This window comes from Oncorhynchus mykiss, chromosome 3 (assembly GCF_013265735.2).
Source record: "Oncorhynchus mykiss isolate Arlee chromosome 3, USDA_OmykA_1.1, whole genome shotgun sequence".
NCBI lineage: Eukaryota > Metazoa > Chordata > Actinopteri > Salmoniformes > Salmonidae > Oncorhynchus > Oncorhynchus mykiss.
The window spans coordinates 19,695,123-19,709,876 of NC_048567.1; the positions used below are offsets into that span (position 1 = coordinate 19,695,123).

Genomic DNA, 14,754 nt, shown 5'->3' on the forward strand with positions numbered 1-14,754 from the left:
GTGAGCTGAGGTTTGAGCAGGGCTCTGTGTGCGCAGCTGAAACTAGGCTTCCTCGGTGAAGTAGACGAATAGAGAGCGACGGAGATATTAACGGTTTTCTCTTCCCGTTCTCTTGTCAGTTCAAAACTTTAATCTTGACAAATGTGAGCTAGACAACTTTACATTTTCTACGTTTCTGGACGTAACGTGTTGCCTACTTTGGAGTGCTTTGTTGTTTTCACAGTCGAATAAAGGTCGAACGCGCCGCGCAACAACTGCAGGCAGCGTTGGATTATTCCCGTAGTGGAATATTTTGGTGGACAGTCACCGTCCCACACATTGCATACGGGATATTCAAAACATTTAGAAGTTGCGAGGGGTGTCACATTTCTCCGTGACTTTTAGGTAAGTGGTAAAAACGACATCACGTTCATGCATTGATAAAGAGTACGCACTGTCAATAAACGCAAATTGCTAAATCGCTCATGCCACTTAAGGAGCTGCTGTGGGTAGGCTATATTCACGGTTACATGAGGTATTTATGTCTGTTTGTCTGTGAATGGGTGTTTGTGGGTTTATGTCAGTTTTGTCTGTCTGCCCCACTGTGTCGATTGGCGTCAAACAGTCTCGGTGTCAGGCGGGGAAGGCTGGTTTGGACTGGGGCCACAGAACTCGGGAAGCGCATAGTGAGGTGTAACGTTGCACCCACATTGCTTGTTTGTCTGGCCTGGTGATTAGATCAATTCTATTTTCCAAGAGTCAACGAACTAACGTTAACTACTTAGTTATTACATTGCACTATTCACATCTTCATTGGTGATGTAGTACATCAGATGTACAAAGTAGCTAGTTAGGATTATTGTAATTAGGCTACATTATATCCCTGCAGTATAAAAAATATCCTAATGTATAGCATTAGGTCTTATATAGCGTAGTACAGTACATTGTACCTCTCTAAGTGACAACAGAACTGATAACCACATAGGCCTAACTGCTCTTCACGCTATTCTATTATTTGATAGGCTGACCACTGTAATACCAGTGTATAAACAGTGTATTACCTAAAAAACGCACGGTCAGTTGTTCAATCGTTTATTGTTCTTAGTAGGCTACGTATATGAATTAGCTGGCCTGCATTAGGCCAAAGCCTATGCGCAAATGTAGCTTTTTCATGCATTTTCTTATTTAGGCTTTGCATTCCATTAGATCTCTTAGGTGCTTATCCGATTTACTGCCCACAATTGACCCCTCCCTTAAATTGCAAATGGGCTTGAGTTGTTTCAAGTCATTCCCCCTGCCACATTCCATAATAAATAACCTTTCAGCAACATTGTTTGCTTTGAATTACCCAGAGTCTGTAAAACTATAGAGGTAATGGGCCGATTCTATTGATATGGTGTGTAACAAACAGTATAACTTTAGACCGTCCCCTCGCCCATACCCGGGCGCGAACCAGGGACCCTCTGCACACATCAACAACAGTCACCCTCGAAGCATCGTTACCCATCGCTCCACAAAAGCCGCGGCCCTTGCAGAGCAAGGGGAACTACTACTTCAAGGTCTCAGAGCAAGTGACGTCACCGATTGAAACGCTATTTAGCGCGCACCGCTAACTAAGCTAGCCGTTTCACATCCGTTACAGGTGCTCCTCAAAACCAGTCGGTGTTAAACACAATACATTCTACGGATGCAGAGGACTGCAACTGTAAAAAGGCAAAGGGTCCTTAACGTGAGAAGGATGGGGTTAATAAAAAGTTGAGCGTTTACCATGATGACCTCATAGCGTCCAGGTGGCCATTTCACACCTTGATGGAACATGGTGCGGTTATTAACCTTGTGACCTCGTGTGGCAAGCAGGTGACCCCAAACAAGGCAGAGCCGCTTGAATTTCGTTCCTGTGTGATACACCAGTGTAGCGAATGGGGAGTTCTCCTCTGGGAAGCAATCAGTCACTGGAACAACCCCCCCAAACTAGCCTAAAGTACTGCCAGAGAAAATAAACATGTTTTTAGAGAATCCAGTCTCAACCTATGGAACACAATCGGACACCACCAAGGACTGAAGGGTTTTTAGAAGAAAGACATGTGGAAGACAAGAGAAGGAAGAAGGCGAACCATGTACATTATGTCCCAAGCATCATCACCCACAGTGTTAATGAATCCATCATGGAGAATGAATGGATCGATTATCCTCTGACAGAGACATGGAATGAATTACAGTGAGAGAGAATATGCTTTCCCATAGAACCAAGTTTGTTTGTGAGTTTTTTGGACACAAAGTAAACAATAGGGTTAGGGGGGTAATTGTGCAGAGAGAGCAGGGGTCTGGTTTCTCTTCCCTGTAGATATGTCTTTATTGGTTGTCCTGGCCAGGGGGCTGGTCCTGCTGCTGTGTCGGGAGGATGGTGTTGTTGGGGTGGGGGGAAATGCTGCCTGGCTCGGGTTGGTTTAGCTGCCTGTGGTTTTGTTAATAGATAAAGAGACAATAAAACCCTTTCTACCTCTACTCTCTTTCCCCTATTCTCTCTTTCTCTCTCTTTCTCTCAATTCAATTCAAGGGGTTTTATTGGCATGGGAAACATATGTTTACATTGCCAAAGCAAGTGAAATGAATAAACAGTAAATATTACACTCACAAGTTCCAAAGAATAAAGTCATTACAAATGTAATTATGTCAATATACAGTGTTGTAACGATGTGCAAATAGGTAAAGTACAAAAGGGAAAATAAATAAACATAAATATGGGTTGTATTTACAATGGTGTTTGTTCTTCACTGGTTGCTCTTTTCTTGTGGCAACAGGTCACAAATATTGCCGCTGTGATGGCACACTGTGGTATTTCACCCAATAGATATGGGAGTTTATCAAAGTTAAAAACATTTTTTGAATTCTTTGTGGATCTGTGTAATCTGAAGGAAAATATGTGTCTCTAATATGGTCATGCATTTGGCAGTAGGTTAGGAAGTGCAGCACAGTTTCCACCTCATTTTGTGGGCAGTGAGCACATAGCCTGTCTTCTCTTGAGAGCCATGTCTGCCTACGGCAACCTTTCTCAATTGCAAGGCTATGCACATAGTCAAAGATTTCCTTAATTTTGGGTCAGTCACAGTGGTCAGGTATTCTGCCACGGTGTGCTCTCTGTTAACGGGTCAATTAGCATTCTAGTTTGCTCTATTTTTTTAGTTAATTCTTTCCAATGTGTCAAGTAATTCTCTTTTTTGTTTTCTCATGTTTTAGTTGTGTCTAATTGTGTTTCTGTCCTGGGGCTCTGTGGGGTATTTGGTATTTTGGGGTATTTAATTAGGATCCCCATTGGCTGTTGCAAAAGCAGCAGCTACTCTTCCTGTGGTCCACACAAAACATGACATAATACAGAACATTAATAGACTGTTTGTGTTCGTGAACAGAGCCACAGGACCAGCTTGCTTAGGGGACTCTTCTCCAGGTTCATCTCTCTGTAGGTGATGGCTTTCTCTCTCTCTCTCTCTCTCTCTCTCTCTTTCTCTCTCTCTCTCTTTCTCTCTCTCTCTCTCTCTCTCTCTCTCTTTCTCTCTCTCTCTCTCTATGCCTCCTCTCTGTCCCCTACTCGCTCGCTCTCCCCTCTGCTGTGCTGGTAATACCGATGAAGAGTGAGGACAGAGAGGAGGAGCATTGTGTTGATAGATAGACCCTGAAGGGATCATAGATTTGTTCTGTCCATGTCTAATGGGCATTTGGATGCCAAACCTCCATGTCGTCTCAAGAGGATGGTTGTCATTTCATAGTCTGGTTCTATCAGCTTTAGAGAAGAGACGAGAAGAGATTGACATATTATAACCTACAGTATTTAGATCACACTTCAACAATGTGAGTATACCGCTGCATACAAATTGGATTATTGTGCATTCTTTGGAGTTTTGTACAGGAAAAGATGAATTTACAGAGTCAGAATGGTTTTCTTTGTAAGTGCTCTATGCAAGTTGTCTGTTCAGTCTATCAGTAAGAGGTATATGTTGGAAGCACAAATATTGTACAATCCAGGCATGTAAGGCTCCTAGAGACTTACCCAGAAATACTCGCAGCTGTAATCACTGCCAAAGGTGATTCTAACATGTATTGAGTCAGGGGGTTGAATCCTTATCTAATCAAGTAATGTTAGTGTTTTATTTTTCCTATATTTTTTTAGTTGTTATATTCTTTTTTCACCTTGACATTGCAGAGTATTTTGTGTAGATCATTGACAAAAAATGTATACATTTTAATCACACCTTGTAACATAACAAAATGTAGAAAAAGTCAAGGGGTGTGAATACTTTCTGAATGCACTGTAGATGCATGTAATTACACCAAGACATGCATACTACATACCACATTATCAGTTAAAATGTAATAAATGTAACTGGGTTTAGGTGATTGTGAAGCATTCAGGTTTAGTCTCCGCCAGTATACAGTCACACAGGTTAATCATTGACCTCGCTGCTGATGACACCACCATTGTCCTCTTTTTCAGGACATTGTGTTTATGAGATACATTTATTAGATGTAGTGTTAGGAGAGATACTGTAACGTTTGTTAAATGACTTCGATCTTCAAAAGTGATGCGCTCGCATGTAAAAAAATATATATATATTTTACTGGTTTATAGGAATATAAAACGTGAATCAAAATAACAAATGAACCACATACTGCCTGCTTGCAAAACCTCACCTTTATTGCAATCTACTGTATTTCAATAGCCAATGATTCCATCTAGCATTGAGGTCTGTTGAACTAAACATTGGCTATTGAAATAATAAAGAGCTGAAACTTTGCTAGCATACACAGTGTACAGGATTTAGTTTTATAATCTGTAATCTTAGATTAGAGCATAGTAATATCATCCTTTTATGGATGGAATAGCTTGTATGGAAGCAGTTGTCCACATCACAATTTTTTGTTGTTGTACTAATTGGCTCCCAACAGGCTGACAGACCTCATGTTCAGGAATAATTCAATTGCCAAGGACGAGCAGGTTCCATCTACACGCTCAGACAAAGTAGCCTTTTTACACCTCCAAAAAGAAAGCATTGGCTAAATTGTTTATCTCTTGTCCCAAACCAATTTCCCCTTGGTCTAGACAGCTAGCTAGACTTTTCAATCCAATTTCTTTCTCATACTTTTCTCTTGCAAGCATTTGAATTGCTGTCAAAGAGAGAGGAAGAGAGAGAGGAAGAAGAGAGAGGAAGAAGAGAGAGAAAGAAGAGAGAGAAATTCTAAATTGCATAATGGGCGGCGACACTTAAAAGCGGGATGTGAAGTCGTTTTGGGTTCTGCGTGTCGGTTTGTTTCAAACCATTTCTGAGACCCATTTGATCTCCCCCTCTCTGCTCTCCATCTCCATCCGTCTCTCCCTCTGCCCCATCCAACATACCTTTGATGCAGTAATTGATCGTTCTGGCAATCTGTCTCTCTCCAAATCTCTCTGAACATCTCTTTTTTCACTTCATTTTCCACCACTCTCTCTCTCTCTCTCTCTCTCTCTCTCCCTCTCTCTCTCTCTCTCTCTCTCTCTCTCTCTCTCTCTCTCTCTCTGTCCCCCTCCGGCTGTCCCCCTCCGGCTGAAGCAGCACTAGATCATTTATCCTTCTATTCCCTTCCCTCATCCTCCTATCTCTTTATCATTAACATCATCCCTCCCGTCATCTCTGCCTCCACTCATCTGTGAGGTTACCATCCTCCCAACCCTGATAGATAGTGTTGGTATGGGGCTGGGTAAACAGTTTGTGTCTATTGGCTGTGGCTGGACTGTTTGAATGAGTGAATTTGTCAGTGTGTCTTATCTGGGGATCTCACATACCCTCAGCATATCATGCCAACATAAGAGCTGACTGGGATTCCTCATAATGAGCACTCATCTTCAGGTTTGTTCATTTCAGTGATACAGTCAGGGAGCATTTGAATAGTGAAGTGTGTACCCCAAACAACCCAAAAGGCATTTCAGATCATTATATTGTAATGATTTTATTCCTACGAATGTGTCGTGCATGAGCACTGACTCCCTGTTGTTGTTGTTTAAAACACAATAAATTGCCTTAGTACTGTATGTATGTATCTAGTACTGTATGTATGTACTATATGTATGTATCTAGTACTGTATGTATGTACTGTATGTATGTATGTATGTATGTATGTATCTATTACTGTATGTATGTACTGTGTGTATGTATCTAGTACTGTATGTATGTACTTTATGTATGTATCTAGTACTGTATGTATATACTGTATGTATGTATCTAGTACTGTATGTATGTATCTAGTACTGTATGTATGTACTTTATGTATGTATGTATGTATCTAGTACTGTATGTATGTACTGTATGTATGCATCTAGTACTGTATGTATGTATTTAGTACTGTATGTATGTACTTTATGTATGTATGCATCTAGTACTGTATGTATGTACTGTATGTATGTATCTAGTACTGTATGTATGTACTGTATGTATGTATCTAGTACTGTATGTATGTATCTAGTACTGTATGTATGTATCTAGTACTGTATGAATGTACTTTATGTATTTATCTAGTACTGTATGTACTGTATGTATGTATCTAGTACTGTATGTATGTACTGGATGTATGTATCTAGTACTGTATGTATGTACTGTATGTATGTATCTAGTACTGTATGTATGTACTGTATATATGTATGTATATAGTACTGTATGAATGTATCTAGTACTGTATGTATGTACTGTATGTATGTATCTCGTACTGTATGTATGTACTGTATGTATGTATCTCGTACTGTATGTATGTACTGTATGTATGTATCTCGTACTGTATGTATGTATCTAGTACTGTATGTATTTAATGTATGTATGTATGTATCTAGTACTGTATGTATTTAATGTATGTATGTATCTAGTACTGTATGTATGTACTGTATGTATGTTTCTATTTCTGTATGTATGTATGTATGTATGTATGTATGTATGTATGTATGTATGTATGTACTGTATGTATGTATCTAGTACTGTATGTATGTACTTTATGTATGTATCTAGTACTGTATGTATGTACTGTATATATGTATCTAGTACTGTATGTACTGTATGTATGTATACATCTAGTACTGTATGTATGTACTGTATGTATGTATCTAGTACTGTATGTATGTACTGCATGTATGTATCTAGTACTGTATGTATGTACTGTATGTATGTATCTAGTACTGTATGTACTGTATTTATGTATATATCTAGTACTGTATGTATGTACTGTATGTATGTATCTAGTACTGTATGGTTGGTAATAGGAACATGTCTTCCAAAAGTGTGTTTACAAACTAAATAAATTCTTTACATTAGTTGTTTTATGAGTCAGAGTCAGACTCACTGGACTCTAACAAATGTCTCTCCACATTCTATATGACAGCTATCATATTTGCCTACGGTAGGTAAGGAAACATACAGACTTCAGTCGACTTCAGTCCCAATTAATGAGCTCTTTTTCTTTCATCTCTCTCTCTCTCTCTCTCTCTCTCTCTCACTCTCTCTCTCTCTCTCTCTCTCTCTCTCTCTCTCTCTCTCTCTCTCTCTCTCTCTCTCTCTCTCTCTCTCCTCTCTCTCTCTCTCTCTCTCTCTCTCTCTCTCTCTCTCTCTCTCTCTCTCTCTCTCTCTCTCTCTCTCTCTCTCTCTCCCAGTGTTGCTAACACACCCGTCGACTCATGTGGTACAGTACCCCACCAATCATTACTCAGGGCTTCCGGATGACTCTAGAAAACTTTAGAAAAGTTCCAGGAAAGAAAACACACGATGCCATGCTAAACATCAAAGTATTGCTTATTTTAACAAGCAACATTCCAAATGGCACCCTATTCCATATATATAGTGCACTACTTTTGACCAGAGCTCTCCTAGGTCCTGGTTAAATGTAGTGCACTATAAAGGGAATACAGTGCCATTTGGGACTGAGCCTATGTCTCTTTATCACCCCAGTGTTCTGAGTAACACCATTCCTGTTGAGGTTCTGACTATGACATCAGCCTTCCCCTTCCAGGCATTAGGACCAGGATACTGCCGTGTGAAGTGTCAGTGAGCTCTTTTTAGGAGCAGAGAGAAATTAGCTGGTAGAGGGATCAACCGATGCCTGAGGGGTGTAAAAATGATAATGAGTGTGTTCGTGTGTGTGTCAGCGTGAGTTTCGTCTAGAACCAGACTCCACGTTAGAGCTGAGATTTTGTTTGGTGTGTGTGTGTGTGTGTGTGTGTCTGTGTGTGTGTGTGTGTGCGTGCATGTGTTTGAATGGTCCAGACTGACATTAAACAGCTCTGAGGGTGTCTTCAGCCTTCCCCTGCATGACCATTTATTTGTCTTGAAGAAGAAGTGGTTAGTGAAGTACAGAGAGTCTGTTTTTCTCACTGCGGTTCTAAATGCTGAGCCTCGCACAACACATTCCGGTTTGACCTGCTCTCTCTCTTTTCTCTCTGTCTCCAAACTATTCCTCCCCCCTTTTCCCTCCTGTCCTCCTTTCCATTTCAATGCTAAGTCACTGGGTGAATCATTCCCACCCTCCTGCTGCTGGGTCTTTGTCTAACGCTGTCTAATGCTTACTCTATATTTCTGAGTCAGGCTTCTAAATATGGAAGGCCCTCTCTCTCTCTCTCTCTCTCTCTCTGCTCCTCTACTCCTCTCTACTGCTTTCTCCTCCTCTACCCATTTCTTGTTTCTTCTCCCCCTTTCTCTTCTCCTCTCCCTGTTTCTTTTCTCCTCTCCCACTTTTCTCTCCAACTCTCTCGCCACCGTGGTGGACCAGGCAGCAGTCCGTTTTCTCTGTCCCCATTGTGAGAGTAGCACGGTGCTGTCACATACTTCTCCTTTCTCTCCTCCCCCTCATCCCCCTTTCTTTCTCCTCTCCTCAGACAGGTGGTAGTGAGACAGTGTAAATTGAATTCAGGGAATTAGTCTGAGGCCTTGTGTCACACTAGAACTGTAATAAACCCTCAGAGTCAGTCTAGCATCACAGAGTGATATTCACTCTATCGCTAGTATGTCATTAGGATGTCAATGCTACTCGAGCTGTATCACATACTTGTTATAGTATAGGTCTCATATGGAAAACAGTACATCATAAGTTAGATAGGTCCTGTTATTCCTATGCCTAGGGCTAAATTCCGTTAAAACATAATAATTTTTCCAGTGCTAAAATGTTCTCACCAAAACTATGTTTGACGGGTTCTTAATTCAGATTCAGTGGAAGTACTCCTCCCTGGATTTTCGTGACTGCACGTCTCTCCCATCTATGGCCGCAGGTAGCCTAGCGGTTAGAGCATTGGGTCAGTAACCAAAAGGTTGCTGGTTCGAATACCCGAGCTGATCAGGTGAAAAATCTGCTGTTGTGCCATTGAGCAAAGCACCTAACCCTAATTTTCTCCAGGGGCGCCATACTACTATGGCTGACCCTGTAAAGCAACACATTTCACTGCACCTATCTGGTGTATGTGACAATTAAACATATACTGAACAACAATATAAATGCATGATGCAACCATTTCAAAGATTTTACTGAGTTACAGTTGATATGAGAAAATCAGTCAATTGAAATTAATTTATTCAGCCCTAATCTATGGATTTCACATGAGTTGGTCAAAGATACCTTGGGCCTCACATTGGCCCTCAGGATCTCGTCACAGTATTTCTGTGCATTCAAATTGCCATCGATAAAATGCAATTGTGTTCATTCATAGCTTATACCGATACCATAACTGCCAAAACTCCATGACCCAACCACCTCAACGGGCAGTCTGTTCACAACGTTGACATCAGCAAACCGCTCGCCCACATGATGCCATACACGTGGTCTGCGGTTGTGAGGCCAGTTGATCCTATTGACAAATTCTCTAAAACGATTTTGGAGGAGGCTTATGGTAGAGAAATTAACATTCAATTCTCTGGCAACAGCTTTGGTGGACATTCCTGCAGTCAGCATGCCAATTGCACGCTCCCTCAAAACTTGAGACAGTTGTGGCATTGTGTTGTGTGACAGCTGCACATTTTAGAGTGGTCTTTTATTGTCCCCAGCACATGGTGCACCTGTGTAATGATCCTGCTGTTTAATCAGCTTCTTGATATTCCACACCTGTCAGGTGGATGGATTATCTTGGCAAAGGAGAAATACTCACTAACAGGGATGTAAACAACTTTGTGCACAACATTTGAGAGAAATAAGCTTTTTGTGCGTATGGAACATTTCTGGGATCTTTTATTTCAGCTCATGAAACATGGAAACAAGACCTTACATGTTGTGTTTCTAATTTTGTTCAATGTATATATACAGAACACCTTCCTAATATTGAGATGCACCACCTTTTGCCTCAATTTGTTGGTCCATGTTTACCACAATGCAGTTGTATCAAGTTGGCTGGATGTCCTTTGGGTGATGAACCATTCTTGATCCACACAGGAAACTGTTGAGCATGAAAAATCCAGCAGCATTGCAGTTTTTGACACACACAAACCGGTGTGCCTGGCACCTACTATCATTCCCTGTTCAAAAGCACTTAAATATTTTGTCTTGCCTATTCACCCTCTGAATGGCACATACACAATCCATGTCTCAATTGTCTCAAGGCTTAAAAATCCTTTAACCTGTCTCCTCCCCTTTATCTACACTAATTGAAATGGATTTAACCAATGACATCAATAAAGGATCATAGTTTTTACATGGATTCACCTGGTCAGTCTATGTGTTCCTAATGTTTTGTACTCTCAGTGTATATATCCAGGATAGGGATTATGGAGAGAGGGAGTAGCTCCAGTAGGACAGGTGTAATCATCCGTTTGAGGCCCAGAGCAGTTCCCTGGATGTGCACCGACAAGTAAGGAGATCTAAGCCCTGTCTGAGAACCAAAACAAAACCGTTGGAGTAGCAGACAGTGAGAGTGAAACAAAATTCTTGTCCCGTGGGAACCAATTGTAGTCCAAAATGGCACCCTATACCCTACACAGTGCTTTACTTTTGAAAAGGGCCTTTTCTTTCTCTCAATTTCAAAAAAAGTATTCATATTGTAGCTTCTAGCAATGTATATTGTCTGCATAATTTCCATTCCCCCATATTTGTGAGTACACCCCTCACATTTTTGTAAATATTTGAGTATATCTTTTCATGTGACAACACTGAAGAAATGACACTTTGCTACAATGTAAAGTAGTGAGTGTACAGCTTGTATAACAGTGTAAATTTGCTGTCCCCTCAAAATAACTCAACACACAGCCATTCATGTATATGAAAGCTTTCTAGATCTAATGCCTAGGCTTTAGCTCAGTGTGCTAACGTGGTCTAGATCTAATGCCTAGGCTTTAGCTCAGTGTGCTAACGTGATCTAGATCTAATGCCTAGGCTTTAGCTCAGTGTGCTATTGTGGTCTAGATCTAATGCCTAGGCTTTAGCTCAGTGTGCTATCGTGATCTAGATCTGATGCCTAGGCTTTAGCTCAGTGTGCTAACGTGGTCTAGATCTAATGCCTAGGCTTTAGCTCAGTGTGCTATCGTGATCTAGATCTGATGCCTAGGCTTTAGCTCAGTGTGCTATCGTGATCTAGCTCTAATGCCTAGGCTTTAGCTCAGTGTGCTATCGTGGTCTAGATCTAATGCCTAGGCTTTAGCTCAGTGTGCTAACGTGGTCTAGATCTAATGCCTAGGCTTTAGCTCAGTGTGCTATCGTGATCTAGATCTGATGCCTAGGCTTTAGCTCAGTGTGCTATCGTGGTCTAGATCTAATGCCTAGGCTTTTGCTCAGTGTGCTAACGTGATCTAGATCTGATGCCTAGGCTTTAGCTCAGTGTGCTATTGTGGTCTAGATCTAATGCCTAGGCTTTTGCTCAGTGTGCTAACGTGATCTAGATCTGATGCCTAGGCTTTAGCTCAGTGTGCTATCGTGGTCTAGATCTAATGCCTAGGCTTTTGCTCAGTGTGCTAACGTGATCTAGATCTGATGCCTAGGCTTTAGCTCAGTGTTCTATTGTGGTCTAGATCTAATGCCTAGGCTTTAGCTCAGTGTGCTAACGTGGTCTAGATCTAATGCCTATGCTTTAGCTCAGTGTGCTAACGTGATCTAGATCTGATGCCTAGGCTTTAGCTCAGTGTGCTATTGTGGTCTAGATCTAATGCCTAGGCTTTAGCTCAGTGTGCTAACATGGTCTAGATCTAATGCCTAGGCTTTAGCTCAGTGTGCTAACGCGATCTAGATCTGATGCCTAGGCTTTAGCTCAGTGTGCTAACGTGGTCTAGATCTAATGCCTAGGCTTTAGCTCAGTGTGCTAACGTGGTCTAGATCTAATGCCTAGGCTTTAGCTCAGTGTGCTAACGTGGTCTAGATCTAATGCCTAGGCTTTAGCTCAGTGTGCTAACGTGGTCTAGATCTAATGCCTAGGCTTTAGCTCAGCAGTTTAAGTTGGTCACGTACACAGTTTAGCAGATGTTAAAGCTGGTGCAGCGAAATGCTTATGTTACCAGCTCCTACCAATGCAGTAAAAAGTAAAATAGCACAACCCAAATAGCACTGTAACAGTAATCTATGCATGTGTTCACCAGATGAATCTACACAAGATATACTAAGAATGATATGTACAACAGTAGATATATTAGATTGGGCTATGTCAAGAATCCAGTATATAAATACATATGCGGTGTGTATAAACAGTGTAACTAAAATGTCATGTACAGTAGTAGAAATATTAGAATGAGCTACACTCCAAAAGTATGTGGACACCTGCTCGTTGAACATCTCATTCCAAAATCATGGGCATTAATATGGAGTTGGTCCCCCCTTTGCTGCCACAGCAGCCTCCACTCTTCTGGGAAGGCTTTCCACTAGATGTGGGAACATTGCTGCGGGGACATGCTTCCATTCAGCCAGAAGAGCATTAGTGAGGTCGGGCACTGATGTTGGGTAAGTAAGCCTGGCTCATAGTAGTCGTTCCAATTCAACCCAAAAGTGTTCGATGGGGTTGAGGTCAGGGCTCTTTGCAGGCCAGTCAAGTTCTTCCACACCGATCTTGACAAACCATTTCTGTATGGACCTAGCTTTGTGCACAGGGGCATTGTGATGCTGAAATGGGAAAGGGCCTTCCCCAAACTGTTGCCACAAAGTTGGAAGCACAGGATCGTCTAGAATGTCTTTGTATGCTATAGCGTTTAAGATTTCCCTTCACTGGAACTAAGGGGCCGTATTGGGGCAGGTAGCGTACTCCTGGCATCCGCCAAATCCAGATTTGTCCGTCGGACTGCCATATGGTGAGGCATAATTCATCACTCCAGAGAACACGTTTCCACTGCTTCAGAGTCCAATGGCAGCGAGCTTTACACCACTCCAGCTGATGCTTGGCATTGCGCATGGAATATAAATATACAGTGCATTTGGAAATGATTCAGATCCCTAGACTTTTTCCACATTTTTTTTACGTTACAGCCTTATTCTTAAATTGATGAAATAAAAATAAAAAACATCAATCTACACAAAATACCCCATAAAGACGAAGCTTAAACAATTAAAAAGTATTCAGACCCTTTGCTCTGAAATTTTAGCTCGGGTGCATCCTGTTTCCATTAATCATCCTTGAGATGTTTCTACAACTTGATTGGAGTTCACCTGTGGTAAATTCATTTGATTGGACATGATTTGGAAAGTCTAAGGTCCCACAGTTGACAGTACATGTGATATTTCTGTTTATTATTTTTAATACATTTGCCAACCTTTAAAAACATATATGTTTTTCGCTTTGACATTATGGGGTATTGTATTATGTGTAGATTGATGAGGGGAAAAACAATGTATTAAATTTTAGAATAAGGCTGTAACGTAACAAAATATGGCAAAAGTCAAGGGGTCTGAAAACTTTCTGAATGCACTGTATGTATGTGAATGGTGTGTATGGACAGTGTGTGACTAGAAAGGGTGTGCATAGCAGTAGTTATATACTAGATAATGTCTAGATGTAATACATAGGATTTAGCTCAATGTTCTAGATCTATGCCTAGGCTTTAGCTCATTGTGCTAACGTTGTCTTGATTCTCCCAGGTGATCTTGGTTACATATGGGTTTGGATCCATACACAGGCAACAACAGAGGTGTTTTAGTTCATTGTTCAGAATTGTACAGGTTGTGTTTCTCCACTCTGCAGTGTGGGTGTGTTGTAGGCGTATAGGACAGAGGTCTAGGGCTATTATGCCCCAACAGAAAATGAATATTCCTCCTCTTGATTCTGTCATTTTGATGCAGATCAATGACAGTGAGCAAAAGCATGAGTCAGTGTTTGGCTTTAGGACTGCTTACAGACTTTGTAATTGATCCCAAAACCCCATTAAATGTGCTAGTTTGAATCTGTTCATTATTAGCTTAGTTTTGCTTCAGGATTAGTCAGATTTTTGTTTTATAATAACAAAAAACTTTAACAAAAAAAAGTATTAGTATTTAACATCCATAATTTTTGTAATGGCGTCCAACTAATGTCTTCATATTCTGTTGTTGTTGACGACAAAGTTTAATTTCCTCAGCAGGACAAACTGAACATGTGGTCTTCAATTGTCATCGGTCTCTGTCCTCTACTATATAGGCCAGTGGCTGTCGTGCCTTTTAAGATGAGGGAGGATGATTACTTTTTTCACAGCATATTGGATGACTGTCATTCATATTCCATTCAGCTCAATGTAACATTGATAGGTTTAGGCTTCTACATGATACTCACATTTTCAGGAGGTTGCTACAACCTAGCCTATGAATGAAAGCTTACAAACGTAGGTGCACAGGTCAATAGAA

The 14,754-nt window shown here is 40.9% G+C and overlaps 1 protein-coding gene across 5 annotated transcripts in view; it reads left to right on the forward strand.

Annotated features, from left to right (window-relative positions):
* Window positions 1-14,754, forward strand: part of LOC110503829 (epithelial discoidin domain-containing receptor 1) — a 67,207-nt gene continuing 52,453 nt past the window's right edge. For 4 of the 5 annotated variants that reach the window (XM_036971226.1, XM_036971231.1, XM_036971252.1 and 1 more), the window contains exon 1: window positions 3,686-3,825. In XM_036971226.1, coding sequence (XP_036827121.1) covers window positions 3,824-3,825 — 2 coding nt within the window. In that variant the 5' untranslated portion in view covers window positions 3,686-3,823. Of the gene's footprint in view, window positions 385-3,685; window positions 3,826-14,754 lie in introns of those variants that run through there. The other variant, XM_036971243.1, reaches the window with a different exon arrangement.